Here is a 14,939-nt window from a genome sequence, read left to right on the forward strand (position 1 = left end):
GAGGTCTAAACAGCACAGGTGGAACTTTCCGATTGGCCAATGGAGGCAGTTCTCACATTCAGCCACCCTCAAGTGTACAGTCACCAAGCAATGCACATGCATTTGTGATCTAGCCCAGTGATTAGAACAGATAGGGCAAACTCGCTTAATACACTGTTAACTGTGGAGGCAAAATCAGTGTGTGTGTGTGTGTGTGTGTGTGGTGGTGGTGGCTGATTATTAATATTATCAAAGGGTTGTGCAAGCTGAATTGTGCCACAAGGATGGCAATGGCAAGGGGAACAAATGAGAATAAGTGCAAAAGACTAGAACACACACCATGTGTCATTGGAGAGCAGAATTAAGAAGTACGGAAGAATGAACAAACCAGCCCCTCTGCATTTCTCCACAATGAAAGTCATGGTGTGTGCTACCTGCAAGCCCCAGTAAAAGGGCCCCATCGGGGGCGAACAGAAGCCTCTTGATTACTTGGACTGGCAGAGCGAAGCATTTGAAAAATCTATTGAAATTAGACATTGTACATTCATCTTAGACTGGGTAGTTCGCAAGTTTCTGTGGCTTTGCACAAGATTTTCTATTTTTCTCAGAAGATTGATAAAGAATGTATAATTATTCTGGTAATTATTGTGTGTATATTAGTCGCCAACGTGTTGCATGAGTTGCACTACTGCAAGGATGGCAATGGCAAGGGGGAACAAATGAGAACAAGTGCAAAAGACTAGAACACACCCCATGTGTCATTGGAGAGCATTATTAAGAAGTACAGAAGAATGAACAAACCAGCCCCTCTGCATTTCCCCAAAATGAAAGTCATGGTGTTAAGATCTGTGCCACATTTACCACATGTGGCTTCCGCCCGCAGGACAGCTTGCAAAACTGAGTTCCCTTCTTGTTGGTGGTATATCGTTCACCTTTTCTATGGATTTCTATAAACCCAGCATACCATCCAGCTAAACAAAACCAGGAACAAGTTATTGTGAAGGAGTGGTTTACTTTTTAGATCTGAAAAGCGAATGAACCAGTATTCTAGGAGGGTTGGGAGGCAATGCTTTCAACCAGAGACAGGGAACCTGTTCCCCTCCAGATGTTCCTGGAGTCCCACTTCCTATCATCCATTGGCGATCCTGGCCAAGACTGATGGAGGTTGGAATCCAACAACATCTGGAGGCTCAGTTTCTTCATACCTGCTCCAAGCAGTGTTTAGGGAAGCTTTTAATGTTTGATGCATTACTGTATTTTAATATTTTGTTGGAAGCTGGCTAGAGTGGCTGGGGAAGCCCAGCCAGATGGGCAGGGTATAAATAATTTTTTAATTATTATTATTATTATTATTATTATTATTATTATTATTATTAATAATAATATTATTATTATTTTCAAAACACCATAATTATGGAAACTGGTACTGTATATAAAAACCCCATTATCTTTTCATCCATACGTGGTTAGTTACCTTGGCATTGGAGCTGAATCTGAAAGTTGGGTTTTTAAATACACTTGGATGGAAGCAAGTGGATTTCCCGGTTGCTATTGGTTGGTGCTCTAATAATGTGCAAGGCATGAATTATGTCACCAGATGTCACTACAAGCTCAGAGTACAAGAGAGATGTCCATTTGGCCCTCAAAGCAGCTGCTTACTTCAGTCAGTATCTATATTATGGAGGGGCAAATCATTCCGGTTCTGTGGGAGGAGAGTGAACATGTTTTACACATACAAGAAATCATGCAGGAGAGAGGCCAGAGAAGAAACATTGCATGATAGTGATCTCCTCGAGGGTGGGATGGGGGGCTGGGGACCTGCTCCAAGTGGTGGAAGAAACAATAAGTAATACGAATTTTGTTATGAACAATCAGAGAGACTTGTTCAGAATGCGTACAGTCCTTGTTGTTGAGAAATCTGATTTCTGGTTGAGCCTCACTACAGCGAGACTCTTGCAATCCAGATAAGCTCATTTGATTAGATCCATGGAAGAAACAAGAAGATACATTTAGGATGAACACTCCATTACTCCAACACCCCCAACTCCAGGAGGAGGGCAAAGATTCTGCACCAACATTTCAGTGAGCAAAGGACATTATGTCAATTGCACGCATTTATAGAGTTATTTGGTTTCTTAAAAGTGGCCAGCAGTTGAGAATATATACACACTGCTTTTTGCATTAAAATCAAGGAAAATTAATTCTGCATACAGAAATAATGCAAAATCAAGAGTAACAGCCCCAGCGTAAGACTGCACCCAAAGTACTGCGCCAGCGAACAGCAGTTTGGGAAGGTGGCTGGGAGAAACTACGGGCAGGGCTTTCTTTCCAATGGGAGCAGCCAAAGACATATGGTCATGTGCACAGAATTCAGCTGACTTTCATTTAAGAAAAAGTAGAAGCATGGTTCTAGCCCTTGTGAATGCATATGGAAAGATTATATATGCAATTGGCCTGATGCTGTTATATCCTGCTTTTAAAATTTAAATTCATTTAAATTTTAAATCAGTGGTAGATCAGCCCTCCTAATTTGGCTTGCTTTGCCATTTGGGCCAAGCCATGCCCATCTGACATCGGGCACAGGACACATAAAGCCAAGGCTGCAAGGGAATGTTCCTTTGCAGTCATGACTTGAGTTTGGCACTTGAGTTTGGTGCAGCAATCAGATACACTCAGGAGTTCTTGATCGCTCCCAGGTGTATCAGACCACCAATTCCAAAAGCAGGCCTTTTTTGAATAGAGACATGCAGAAGATTGCTCTGTTAATGCTTGGAGTCTGGCAACGTTGGCTAACTATACATATACACATTTAAGATAGGGTGAACAATGAATACAGGAATTTGGGGGGGCGGGGGGGGGAGTAGCTCTATGTATATAAGAGATAAAATTTGGGTATTAATTATGAGCCTAACTTGTAAATCTATTTCCCTGTGGTTTTTCCCTGTGCCATCTTTTTGTTAATGTTCAGAATTATTGTTTTTGAAGTATGCCATGCACAATGTTTGGCAAAAATCTCAGAACCCACTGAAGTAGGTGAATGAGATTTGCAATGAGCCAAATGCCCTGTAGATCTCCTTGCGGTCCTCATAGCTAGCAAAACCAGAGTTATATATTAGTAAATACTGCATAATAAATTTATGCCGAAGTTAGAATGTAGGCTGGTTTTTCTGGTGGGGGACACATAAATTTACTTTGGAAAAAAAATGCGCTGTGTACACACGGCCTCGGCCAAGGGTTCACAAGGATCTTGGACAACAAAGAAAGCAGGCTTGTACATTCCTAGTAGAGCAGATATGAGACACTTCCTGGTTACACCTGGATTATTTCTACTAGAATGGAAACTCAGTGCATCTTGCATCTTCTCCCCTGCTTCAATTTGCAGGCTACTCTGAGCTTACTAGCTGGAATTTGGTAGTCTGCTGAATATATTTCTAGCAATGCAGAAGAGATGTGAATATGTGATGGGTCACAGCTGTGTACAACTCAAGGAGAAAACAGCAGCTTATTGTGGGGAAGTGATACAAGACAAGGGCTTTCAAACTTGGCGTCTTCAGGGACTTCTTTCACAGTTACACATATGTTCTCCTGCATGTTCCAGGGAAATGAGGGTTATGTTTTAGGGCACACACTTAGTTCATACACATGCATGTGTGTGTAATAGTGTAATTTGTTTAACTATAAAGGACAATCAAGCTGAGCCACAAATTTAGCTCTCAACTTCCTGGCCAAGTTCATGTGAGGCACTGAGCTAATCTTTTGGGTCTTGTCCTTGCTTTCCATGAATTGAGAATGTAACCCAATATTCTTCTAAATCTGTATGTTGCACAGAAAAAAAATCAGAAGCAGAGGGCCAGCTGTATTTCAGGGAAGCTTGGTTGCCATCAGTGAACTTCTCAGTGTGGCACCCCCATGAGCTTTCCAAGGAATTTGCTGGAATTCCATTTAAAAACTGCTGCCATCTCTGTACAGTACATTGAAGTTTTCTGCCGACAGACCCTGCATGACTTCATACGTATCTCCCCAACTATAAGGGCTAGAAATGTATTTTTAAAAGGGGGGGGGGTTCCTGAAAGCTAGGATCTGTGTGAGTCATCTTTCACTCCCCCCACCCCCAGTTTATGCAATTTTTTTGAAAACGAGCTCTAGTAATGTTCCATTAGGGTTTCCACTGCCCAGCTGCTGGCATTTCACAAGTAAAACTGTTGTGTTAATTAACCAGTAGTGGAAGCTGAAAAAAACAGGTTTGATTAAGCTGTACCTGCTGATAGACAAGGTCCGCCCATGCTCTGTCAGGTCGTACACATATTAGCTATTTCCTGTTTGTGCATGTGTCAACAGAATGCTTTCAACTGCCGCATCCAAGCCATACCAAATTCTACCTGTGCTGTTTGTTACATGCGTTAGGTCTTTCACAAGTCATAACCTGGGGCAACAGGTTAGGGGTGAAGTTGTTCCATGTGACCGTAAGAAATAGTGCATGCATAAACATGATTTTCTGAAGCAAGGATTTGCGCTACTCAAAGTATTTGCCATTTTGTTAAGCAACTAAAATTGGCTCAATACAGCATAGGTACACTCTTCCACATCTGATGATCAGACGTCTCCCCACATTTTTTTTTAAAGATTCTCCAAAGGAGGGTCCCCAAGTTTATCCAAGCAGGACTTTTTAGGATCCTGATCCTCATGTGTAGGACATATTTACTCCCCCTTTCAATGCTCACCACCATCATTCTTGCCTCCTAAAATGCTAAACTTGGGCGCGACGACTCCTTAAGTTGTACCTTTTACACACAACACCCAAAGAGGATGCGTGGCAATGAAGTCTAGGATGCCACCATCCAGCATAGGGCAGATGTCATGCAAAATAAGCTGTGGCACAAGGGTAAGCAATTCAGGTGCAAAGTTGTTCCATGTGACATTCTAACTGAGCAGCAGCAACTCAAGAAATGTCACCATAGGCCTTTAAAAAAATAATAACAACCCCATAATGTATGAAAACTGGTAATGCAGCTGCTGGGGCCAAAATGAGGGGGAGGTTTATTATCAACTACCTCCTTTGCACCCCCTTCATTCCCTTGAAACTCAAGGTGATACCTTAAGGTAAAGGGACACCTGACCATTAGGTCCAGTCGTGACCAACTCTGGGGTTGTGCGCTCATCTCGCTCTATAGGCCAAGGGAGCCGGCGTTTGTCTGCAGACAGCTTCCGGGTCATGTGGCCAGCATGACTAAGCTGCTTCTGGCGAACCAGAGCAGCACACGGAAATGCCGTTTACCTTCCCACCAGAGCGGTCCCTATTTATCTACTTGCACTTTGACGTGCTTTCAAACTGCTAGGTTGGCAGGAGCAGGGACCGAGCGGGGATTCGAACCGCCGACCTTCTGATCGGCAAACCCTAGGCTCTGTGGTTTAACCCACAGCGCCACCCGTGTCCCTTACTTTGGGTTAAATACTCAAAACTGATTGGATTCTGTAAACTCCATACTTTCCTCAACTGGGTAAACGTTACTCATTATGGCTGCTGAGACTCCACACTAGAAAGGAGGGGGGAGAAAATCTTCATCCCAGAGTATACCTTCCTAAGTAGTTTTTCCTCGGAGGATCTGAGGCAGTAAAGGAAGCGTGTTAAGTCAGAATCTGCAAGACCCTGCATGAAAGGGGTGGTCAAATTCCTTCAGGTGAGCAGGTTTATGACAAGAGCAAAAAAATAAAATTAATGGCCACACGGCTGAATGGCAGCAATTGTGTTTTCCCCTGGAGAGAGGGAGGGAAGTGGAGAGGACGGAGAAGAGGAGAGACATGTCTGAGAACTCCATGACAGCCTAAAAATGCCAAGGCCCAAAACATCAGGAAACTGAAGAAGGGAAAAGAAAAAAAGAGAAATGTTTAAATAAATGCCTGGGAGAAGTCTCTCCTTTTTATTTACCATATTCTGCATGTACAGTACTCTCTCTCTCTCTTTTCTTTGCATGTTAGGCATGAACTCATAACTGAATTAAAAAAACACACACATACAAAATTTACACTTGGAATTTTGCAAACTTACTACACTTTGCAGAATTGAAAGAAGCAGGTTGTGGGTTTTTTGTATGTTTGTCAATACAAGGTGGCACATATTATACTGAACAGTGCCTACCCCAACCTCCACAGAACTCTTTCTAAAGGCCGTTTCAATTCCCTTGTACCACATCAGGCTCTCCTATCCATGTGTTTTAAGGCATTTTTCCCTGCCCTCAGCAGCAGTGTGCTACACAGAGGCAGCTTTTCTTTTGTATTATACGAAAGCAAGAAGATTCCGTTCTTCTTTTGTAAAGGCCAGAAGCTGGAGCTAAAACTCCCTCTGCCCCCTGCAATTTCTGACATGCTTCTCCCCTTTGAACACTATCAAGTTTAAAAGGAGAATGATTTCCCCCCCGAGAAATTAGTCACCCTTCCAAGTTTCCACTTTTTTGGAAGGAAAAAAAAAACCCCGCAAAAAAACAAAAACAGGCTTGCTGTCCTTCACAGTAAAAATCTACGTCTTAGAAAATATTTTGGGGGAAACAAATTAACCAGAGCAGGTGGAACTGCTAAAGCTGTTGAAAGTATATAAATATAAACTGATCCTCACTGCAGTATCAGTGAGGAAAGCTGCGGATAGGCTGCTTTTTAACATTGACAACAATGAAATCGCACAAGAGACAGTAAACACTTGTTAACCATTCGGAAGATTGAAAACGCCGATCTTGCTTGTTCGGCTCCCGTCTGCCCCGACCGCTCTCGGCTTCAATCTTAAGCTCACTCCACCCCGAAGAACTTAAGGATTACAAAGCTTTTGGTTTTTATTTTATTTTCAGCCATTTACTTTGGCCTTAAGAACTTCAACAAAAAGACACTCACCATTCTTAAGAGAGAAAATTTAAAAAAAGGAAGAAGAAAACATCCAAAAGTCAACGGACTCGTGGACACTACAGAAATTCAGTTCAGCCAAAGGTCTGGAAGGTGAGTATGAGACAGCATGAGGCCTTTCACAGTAAAACAAGGGACAGCTAGCCAGGAGAAGAATGGTAGCATCCTGTCTTTTCATCATGGGAAGAAGATGTGGCTAAGAAGGGGGTGGGGAGAGAAATATCCCAGATCTTACAGAACATAAACCGAATCCTCCCAATTCAGTATAAAAGGCATGTAGGCACCATCTGACAAATCTTGAAATTCAAGGAGGCAAAGGAAAACAAAACAACGCATTGCCTTTGCAATACTGAGGCTGGATCTTACACATACAGTGGAACGATGCGGCAGAATGAGTTTTACCACTGGGGGGAGGGTGGGAGAACTGTCCTTTTCTGAATGCTCCTCTTCCCCCCTTTTTAATATATTATATATATATATATATATATTAAACCCATCATTTTGCCTCCTGGAAAACAACAAGGCTAGCACAATGGAGAGAGGGACTGGGCTACAATCTCACTCCCAGGTGTGCTAGGCTTTCTGTGTGCAGGGAGGCAAGTTGTAGTGTGTGTTCGTGTGCATGGATTCAAAAAAGGTAGGTTCTCCGGCCTGCAGTCTGGAGCAGTACGGCTCTTTCTGCCACCTCATTCTGCTGCAGAGGAAACGATTCAGTTTTTTCCAGACTCTCAGCGGGGCTCACTCTCACAAATAAATGGCTCAAGGCTAGCAAACACATTCGGTTCATGTTTCCAATTTATTATTATGACTTCTTTAAGGATTCTTTCCTTCTCCTGCCATCTTTGAGTGGGGAAACCCAAATCAGTAGGTCTTTGGGTATGGGAAGATGTAAAAAAAAAGGAAGGGGGGGGGGAAAGGCCAAGGTCTTCATTCTAAAGCCCCATGGTGGAGTGGGGGAGAGAACAGCAGCAGCAGTCTGGTGAGCAGAAAGGGAGCAGGAGGGGAAAGTATCAACAATAAACCATTTCTGTGGTGGGCTGGAGGTGGGCAATGGTTTGCCCTGACAAACCGGCTGCTGGAAAGGTCAAGGGGGAAAAGGACGGTAAAACACCACTGGGAAAAAAAAGGTACCAATTCCCCCCTCTCCAGTCATTTTTAGTAAGGTAACCCTCTTCCTCGACCTCCTCTTGGAGGCAATCTACTCTGCCCGCGAAAGGCTTTTCCGTAAGCAGCGGATTGGACCGGGTTCCCCCACGTGTGACTTGTTCCTGTGTCACCAGAACTAGCGTTTGCCACTCCCACCTCACTGTAGTTGTGAATTTTGGCCTCTGGGTGCACCAGTGTGTTGTTGCTCCCCTCGGTGGCTTTGATGAAGGACTGGCCAACGGCAGAATGCATCCCTAAGGGGACCCGGGCGAAACGGAGATCCTGGTCCCCCGGGAACTGAACCGATCCTGCGCCCTGGTAGCTGCTTGACTCCCCGAGGTGACTTGCGGAGCCCAGAAATGTCCTACTTTTCCCCAAGGTCTGAGGCGACATCTCCGCTGTTAAAGTCTGGCTGGAGTTCCGCTCGTCGACGTCGAAGCTGCTTCCCTCGGTCCCGTCGGTGCTGTAAGTCCTGGATGAGCTTTGCGACCGGGTATAATCCGAGGAAGGCCTCACAGCTTGGGGTTCGTGCTCTGGGTGGCTCGGCAGCCCTGCCTCTTGCTGGGATAAAAGGTGGAGGAGGGCAGCCGTCACGGCCGGGTTAAAGTCCTGAGCTGCGTTGGAGATGCTCTCCTCAGCCAGGTTGGGCGGCGGTGGCGGCAGCGGCGGAGGTCCTGGAGGCTCCGGGGGTCTCTTCTCTGGTGGGAGAATGTGAGGACAGGCTGTGGAATGGTTACTTCTTTTAAACACCGTCTTAAAAGTCACACGTGAACAAACATCAAAACATTTCAGACACGGACTCATGGGGAGGGGGCCATAGCACATGCTCTGCGTACAAAAGACCCCAGGTGACCGCCCACCAGAAGGCTCTGAGATAGCAAGGCTTGACAGGCCTCTTCCCGAGATCTTTGAGAGCTGCAACTAAGTCGGGGAAATGGTAGGAGGTACAGAATTCTAAGTAGGGCTAGGTGTGTGTACTCATGATGTTTTTAAAGGAACAGAAACAAAAACAAAATTTAATTAACCAAGGAAACCCACATTGTGTGACATGAATAGAAAATGGAAAAACGAAGAAAAGGTTATTCTATTTGCTTCATATTACAGTCATACCTCGGGTTACAGACGGTTCAGGTTGCGTTATTTTGGGTTATGGACCCGCTGAAACCCGGAAGTACCGGAACGAGTTACTTCTGGGTTTCGGGGATCACGCAACCCGCTGAATTGCAACCCGCGCGTGTGCTGACGCAGCACTGCAGGTTGCGAATGCTGCGGGTTGCAAACGTGTATCCCGCACAGATCACGTTCCCAACCCGAGCGTCCACTGTACTATGTTCATTTTACTATGGCTAGTCATGGGGAGTTGCAAAGTCCTAGGGCAGAGCCCCAAAGTCCCACCCACAGGAAATAGGGCTGAGCCCCTCCTTTAGCATCTGAGAATTTAGCAAATATTGCCAACATGCTTTTGAGAGTATCTCTGCAAACAAAAGGAGTAGAAACGTGCTCCTTTAAAAAGCAAACGAAAGGAAGAAAACTTATGCCTTCACCCAGGTGGGGTAAGAGTTCCTCTTAACCCATTTCCCCAACAAAGAAATTCAGCTCCTGTTTTCCTTCTAGCTTAGCCACAGACTCAAAAAGAATTTTTAGGCGTTTCCATCCTATTCTCAGAGTGCATTATGACATTTAAAAATGAAAGTTATGGTACGTTTAACATGCACGCAGTGTAGCAAGCAAAGAGGTATGAGAAACACTTGATCAAAACATTCGGGGGGGGGGGCCCACATGGCAGAAAGCCTCCCATGACTATCATTTCAGAATGCGGGGCGGGGGGGGGGGGAGAACTGCTTATTTAAAATGCTTTCTTTACACATGGAAAGACAGCACAGGCAGAACAAGTGCTCTAGCCCTGCCTTCTCATTGCCATGTCAGCTTCTTACGTGTATGGAAGTTTAGGCCTGGAGAATATTTACGAAGTCAGCCCCCAAATTGCTTTCTAATGTGGTAGAATCCACATGAGATTGTCTGTCTGAATGTCGGAACCAGCCCTGTGTAACAGGTCTTACAGTGGCTGCCACTGCTTAAATTCAGGTGGCAATTCTGATGTGCAAATGGTTTCCTACTCTTAAAGGAGATTGTATTATTGTTTGGCCTTAACGCGGGAGGGAGCAGCCTGACCAAGAACTTCTGAGGGGGATTTTGCTGCCAGATTCCACACACACTCAAGAGAAGACTACCAGGCTTGGTTAAAGAATATTCAAAGTGCTTTTTATTTACCGCTTGGAAAGCCCCCACATCCTTTCCCTCCTTATGTCCCAGTAGCAAGAGGGGGGGATGCTGCGATTATTTACCTGTAGTTTCCTCCTGAGGCAAAGTGGGGGTCTTCCGCGGCCCCTGCAGCTCACTGCTCTTCTCCCCATTGTTCTCCTCCGCGTTTCCTGCTGGCTCCTGGGTCTTGATGAGCTGGCTCAGCAAAACCGCCAGCATGCTCTGCATGTCTCCCTGAGTGTTCGCCACTTCCGGGGTGGCTTGCTCTTCTGACGGCTGGGCTGGTGGGAGCGGCTCCTCAACTGCTGCTTCCTCTTCGGATGCTTTCTGAGAGTCCTGCGGCTGTGTGGTGGCTTCATTGAGTGCATTGATGGACTGGTTGAGGGCTTCCAGCTGTTGCTGCATCTCTGGGTTTGAGTGGATGTTGAGCAGCTGAGCCATCTGCGGGACGCTAAGGTCCGTCTGGCTCTGCAACAAGTTCAGCAAGACAGCCAGCTCGCTCTGATTCAGCTGCTGCGTGATGTCACCGAGGCCTGCTGCAAACGCCAAGGAAAGCCGCCAGAGGACAAAAACAAAACACAAAACAAAATGTTAGGAATGGACTAGCAGAAGGCAGTCCATAAGCAACCACCCATCCACATGCGCAAACAGACACCTGCCTCCCTCTGCCTTCTACAAGAGACTGACAACAACAACCAAAATCAGAGCTATTAAGGGCATGGAGAGTCCAAGGATGGAGACAGGGTGGGGAGCCATTCTCAGGATGAGCACCCCCTCATCTGACAGAGCAGGAAGTGCTCTGTGCCCTACTGATGGGTTTGACTATGCAGGGTGGGTTAGCGGGTGTGGACAGGAAGCCACAGGAGGTTTCAGTCTTGCTCCTGTATAGACACAGACCTAGTGCTACTCTGGAATCTTTTCTATTCAACCCAGCTAATAATAAAAATAAATAATAATAATACCCTGCCACCTGACTGAGTTGCCCCAGTTTCACTTTCCTACTAGTCCATGCTATCTTCAGCTATCACCTGTTGGATTTGTCATCTCAGATCTCTCAGACCAACTGACTCATTCTGTTCGAGAATCTGATAGGGTCACTCTGGTGAATGGCTTAAGTCAAGAGAGAGACACGTGGAGAGTGATCCTACTGATTCCCCTGGACCTCTCGGACACTTCAATATCATCAACCTTGATAGCCTTCTGGAAACACTCTCCAAGTTGGAAGTCCTGATTAATTAGTTGACAGTCCTTCTGCCAATGCATCTGTCTGCATCTTTGCTTGCTGCCCCAGCTTCCTGCTACATGGGTCCTGCACCAAACTTATGGTTTTCCCAAGTGCAAGACATAACAGCTGTATCCCCCTTGTCACTTTTTTGGGGGGCGGGGGAAGGGGCTGGAAATCTGGCTTCAGAATATACCTTTTACATTAGAGCTCAACCCAGTTGCCTCTGTCTAAAGGAGCAAAAGCAACCAGCGGCCAGCTGGATGGCAAAAAGGAACCAAGGGTAGTAAGAAGACAGCCCAGTCTAGCTAACTAAAGCTATAGCTGTTACCCAAGGCTATACACTGACCGAATGAGTCTACAGCGCAAGGTTGTGTTTTGATCGGAGCAGGCTGTGGTTGTACAGGACTGCTGTGATTCTTGATAGCATCTGTGCTTATTACGGAGGCTGTCTCCTTTCGGGAAACCTTGGCCGAGGGGGGTTCCTCTACCACGATCCCACTCTGCCGTTGCCGCCGCCGCTTCTTGCTCCACAATTCGTGGCAGTCTTGCCAGTGAGGAAGGCTGCAGAAAGACAGCAAATGGACCTTTGTTGAGAAGGGAGCAATGAAGTTGTGGCAGAAGCTTGGAAGACAAATTCTGACACTGGGTGACCGCCCCTGCCTGTCTGATGCCACACCGGTTCCAAATGCTCAGCACAAAGATTCCCTCTTCTTTCCCAAGCTTTTAGCACATTATGGAGAACTGGGTGTGGGTGGGTGTGCTTTTACTATCTCAGGTATTAGACCAACCCTGCCCATCCTGAGTTATTTGGCCTGAATGGAGAACTTAAGAGAAAGGGCAGGTCAGTCTCCTACTACCCGACAGGCCTTACAAAAGCAGCTAGATTTGCACAACTTTTGCCCAAAATCTCAGTATGACACAACCCTTCTAGGAGTCCTCTGTGTGTGGCAAAGGCCTCAGGGGACGCAATGGATTGGGTCAGGTCAGTAACACAGGTAAGCTAAGCCAAATTTAGGGAACTCTTACAGATAACTTTTTCATGAAGACTTAGAGATGTATTTTGAGCTGTGCTGCAGAGTCAATTTTGGGGCTGCAGATATGCTTGGGTGTGTGGAGGCTGAAGTCTACCTGTTGCCTCTGAATATGAATGAGGCAGGCAAAGACAGGGAGCAAAAAAATCCTTTCCTAGATCCTCTTGCCTTACAAGGTGGGGTTGGGGTGTCAGGTTAATCAGATGATTTCCTTTCTCATTGCACACAGAAGGAGCATACACTGAGGCTGAAACACATAACAGAAGCCATTTAATTCCCCCGAGGTTAAACGGGCTCACAAACCAGGGCGGAGGTTACCTTTCCACTGCAACGTGTCACCACAATATGCAGCTTCTGCTGCGATGGTTAAGTGGGCATCTGTTGGTGAACGCTCCCTCCCTGCCAGTGGCGTTCTGTGGTCTGAACTGTGCAGATCGCTCTGTGTGGATCTGTGGGTTGGCTAGCCCCGCCTTGCTACGAATCCAAGCACTCCACTCTCAATGCACCTTTAAAAGGCTAGGACAGATTTCAGTCCCCACCCTGCAGGCTCACTTTCCCAAGGAACAGTGAGGTGCTTACTCTGGAGGGTCCATCTTGCTGACATCAACGTCCTTCAGGAAGTCACTTTGCAAGGCTTGCTCTGCTGTGCATCGTTTACTGGGGTCCAGCGTGAGCATATGGTCCAATAGGTCAAGAGCAGCAGAAGGGATGCTGGGAGAAGAGAGAGAAAATGAAGAAAACAACAACGACCCACAAACATAATGGAACAAACGGTCCCCATTATGACAATAACAAGCGTTGCTCTTCTGCACACATATTATCTCTTAATTCCCTGTCCCCAGTGCCCTGGGTGATATTCATCACTGGTCGTACTCAGAATAAATCCACTGGCGTTAGGAGACATGATTAATTTAGGTTCATTCATTTCAACCAGTTTCCTCGGAGTAGGACTTAGTTGAATCCATACCCCTGCCCTTTAAAAGCAGGCCAATATTATTACTCCTAGGACTGAGCTAGTGGCTTGCGCAACACAACCCAAGTGCATTACAGTGGTATCAGGGTACTCCAATGGCTTGGCTCCCAAACAAATCGGCTCCTGAACGCCACAAACCCAGAAATAAGTGTTCTGCTTTGCGAACCTTTTTGGGAGCCAAACATCCAACGCGGTTTCTGCTTGAGTGCAAGAACCTTCTGCAGCCAATCGGAAGCCGCGCCTTGGTTTTCAAACAGTTTCAGGAGTCGAATGGACTCCCAGAACAGATGTACCACTGTATTCTTCTAGCTAAACTGAAATCTGATGATGAATCCATTCTGAGCTGGGAGACAATGACCTGACCACAGTTTCTAGATAGAAAGTCACTTTGAAACTACAGTGGTACCTTGGGTTACAAATGCTTTGGGTTACAAACACTTTGGGTTACAAACTCCGCTAACCCGGTAGTAGTACCTCGGGTTGAGAACTTTGCCCCAGGATGAGAACAGAAATCTCATGGCGGTGGCACAGCAGCAGCAGGAGGTTCCATTAGCGAAAGCGCGCCTCAGGTTAAGAACAGTTTCGGGTTAAGAACGGACCTCTGGAACGAATTAAGTTCATAACCCAAGGTACCACTGTACTGATTAGGATATTTGCTCCTCACTTACACTTCCCAAAGCTTAGAGGGGAGCACTAGCCTGGCAGCTTCCTGCAATGTAGCTTAGGGTGAGAAACTCTGTTTTGGCCAAGGTTACTACAGCGAGCTTCACGGCTCAGCAAGGATATGAACATGGATGTCTCACATTCAGAACGGACTCTCTCATTGGGGTACCGCACTGGCTATACTCTATATTTCAGCACCAGCTCATTTTGGGCTGATCTCTTGCAGCAAATATCACAAGCATCTCGTTCCATTTCTATCGTGGATTGTTCTCCAACAGCAAATCATTTTTCTGGTGCCTCTCCATGTCTCTCAATCCCCACCCTTATTGCTAGCACACACACACACACCCAAAATGTTGGGGTCTGGGTCTTGTGGGGCGGGGGGAGTTATACACAAATTCAGTGCTTTCTGGAGATATCACAGACATAAGGATTCGCAGGCACACAACACCGTTACCCAGGACGTACAAGGAAAACTCCTCCCGTAGTCTCCTTCGGTATTGCTTCTTAGGTTTCATGGTGTTGAAATAAGGTAGCTTGATGACGTCTGGCCACACAGCCGGACAGGGGCTCCCGCAAAGGCGGCTGCAGGAGATTTGGAAAAGGGAGAGCGTGAACACAACTATGCATTGCCTTTCTACATTGCCACGTTGCCCAGGATTTCTTTGTGGTTTACACAAGTTAAAAGGACCATAAAATGAGAAGTGAAACAGCTGTCAAAATGAAACCGCTCAAACAGAGGCCATTTAGTTCTCCAGCCTGGAAGACGTGG

The 14,939-nt window shown here is 46.1% G+C and overlaps 1 protein-coding gene across 3 annotated transcripts in view; it reads right to left on the reverse strand.

Annotated features, from left to right (window-relative positions):
• Window positions 1–5,864: 5,864 nt before the first annotated feature.
• The window catches only part of CDK12 (cyclin dependent kinase 12), a 31,935-nt gene continuing 22,860 nt past the window's right edge, over window positions 5,865–14,939 (reverse strand). Inside the window, exons 10-14 of one of the 3 annotated variants that reach the window (XM_080978254.1) lie at window positions 14,636–14,752; window positions 13,111–13,242; window positions 11,847–12,061; window positions 10,359–10,808; window positions 5,865–8,735 (exon numbers count right to left, since the gene is read on the reverse strand). In XM_080978254.1, the coding sequence (XP_080834380.1) occupies window positions 8,023–8,735; window positions 10,359–10,808; window positions 11,847–12,061; window positions 13,111–13,242; window positions 14,636–14,752 (1,627 nt within the window). In that variant the 3' untranslated portion in view covers window positions 5,865–8,022. Of the gene's footprint in view, window positions 8,736–10,358; window positions 10,812–11,846; window positions 12,062–13,110; window positions 13,243–14,635; window positions 14,753–14,939 lie in introns of all 3 variants that reach the window. The other 2 variants (XM_080978255.1, XM_080978253.1) reach the window with 2 other exon arrangements.

This window comes from Podarcis pityusensis (assembly GCF_964106645.2).
Source record: "Podarcis pityusensis genome assembly, chromosome: 13".
NCBI classification, from domain to species: Eukaryota; Metazoa; Chordata; class Lepidosauria; order Squamata; family Lacertidae; genus Podarcis; species Podarcis pityusensis.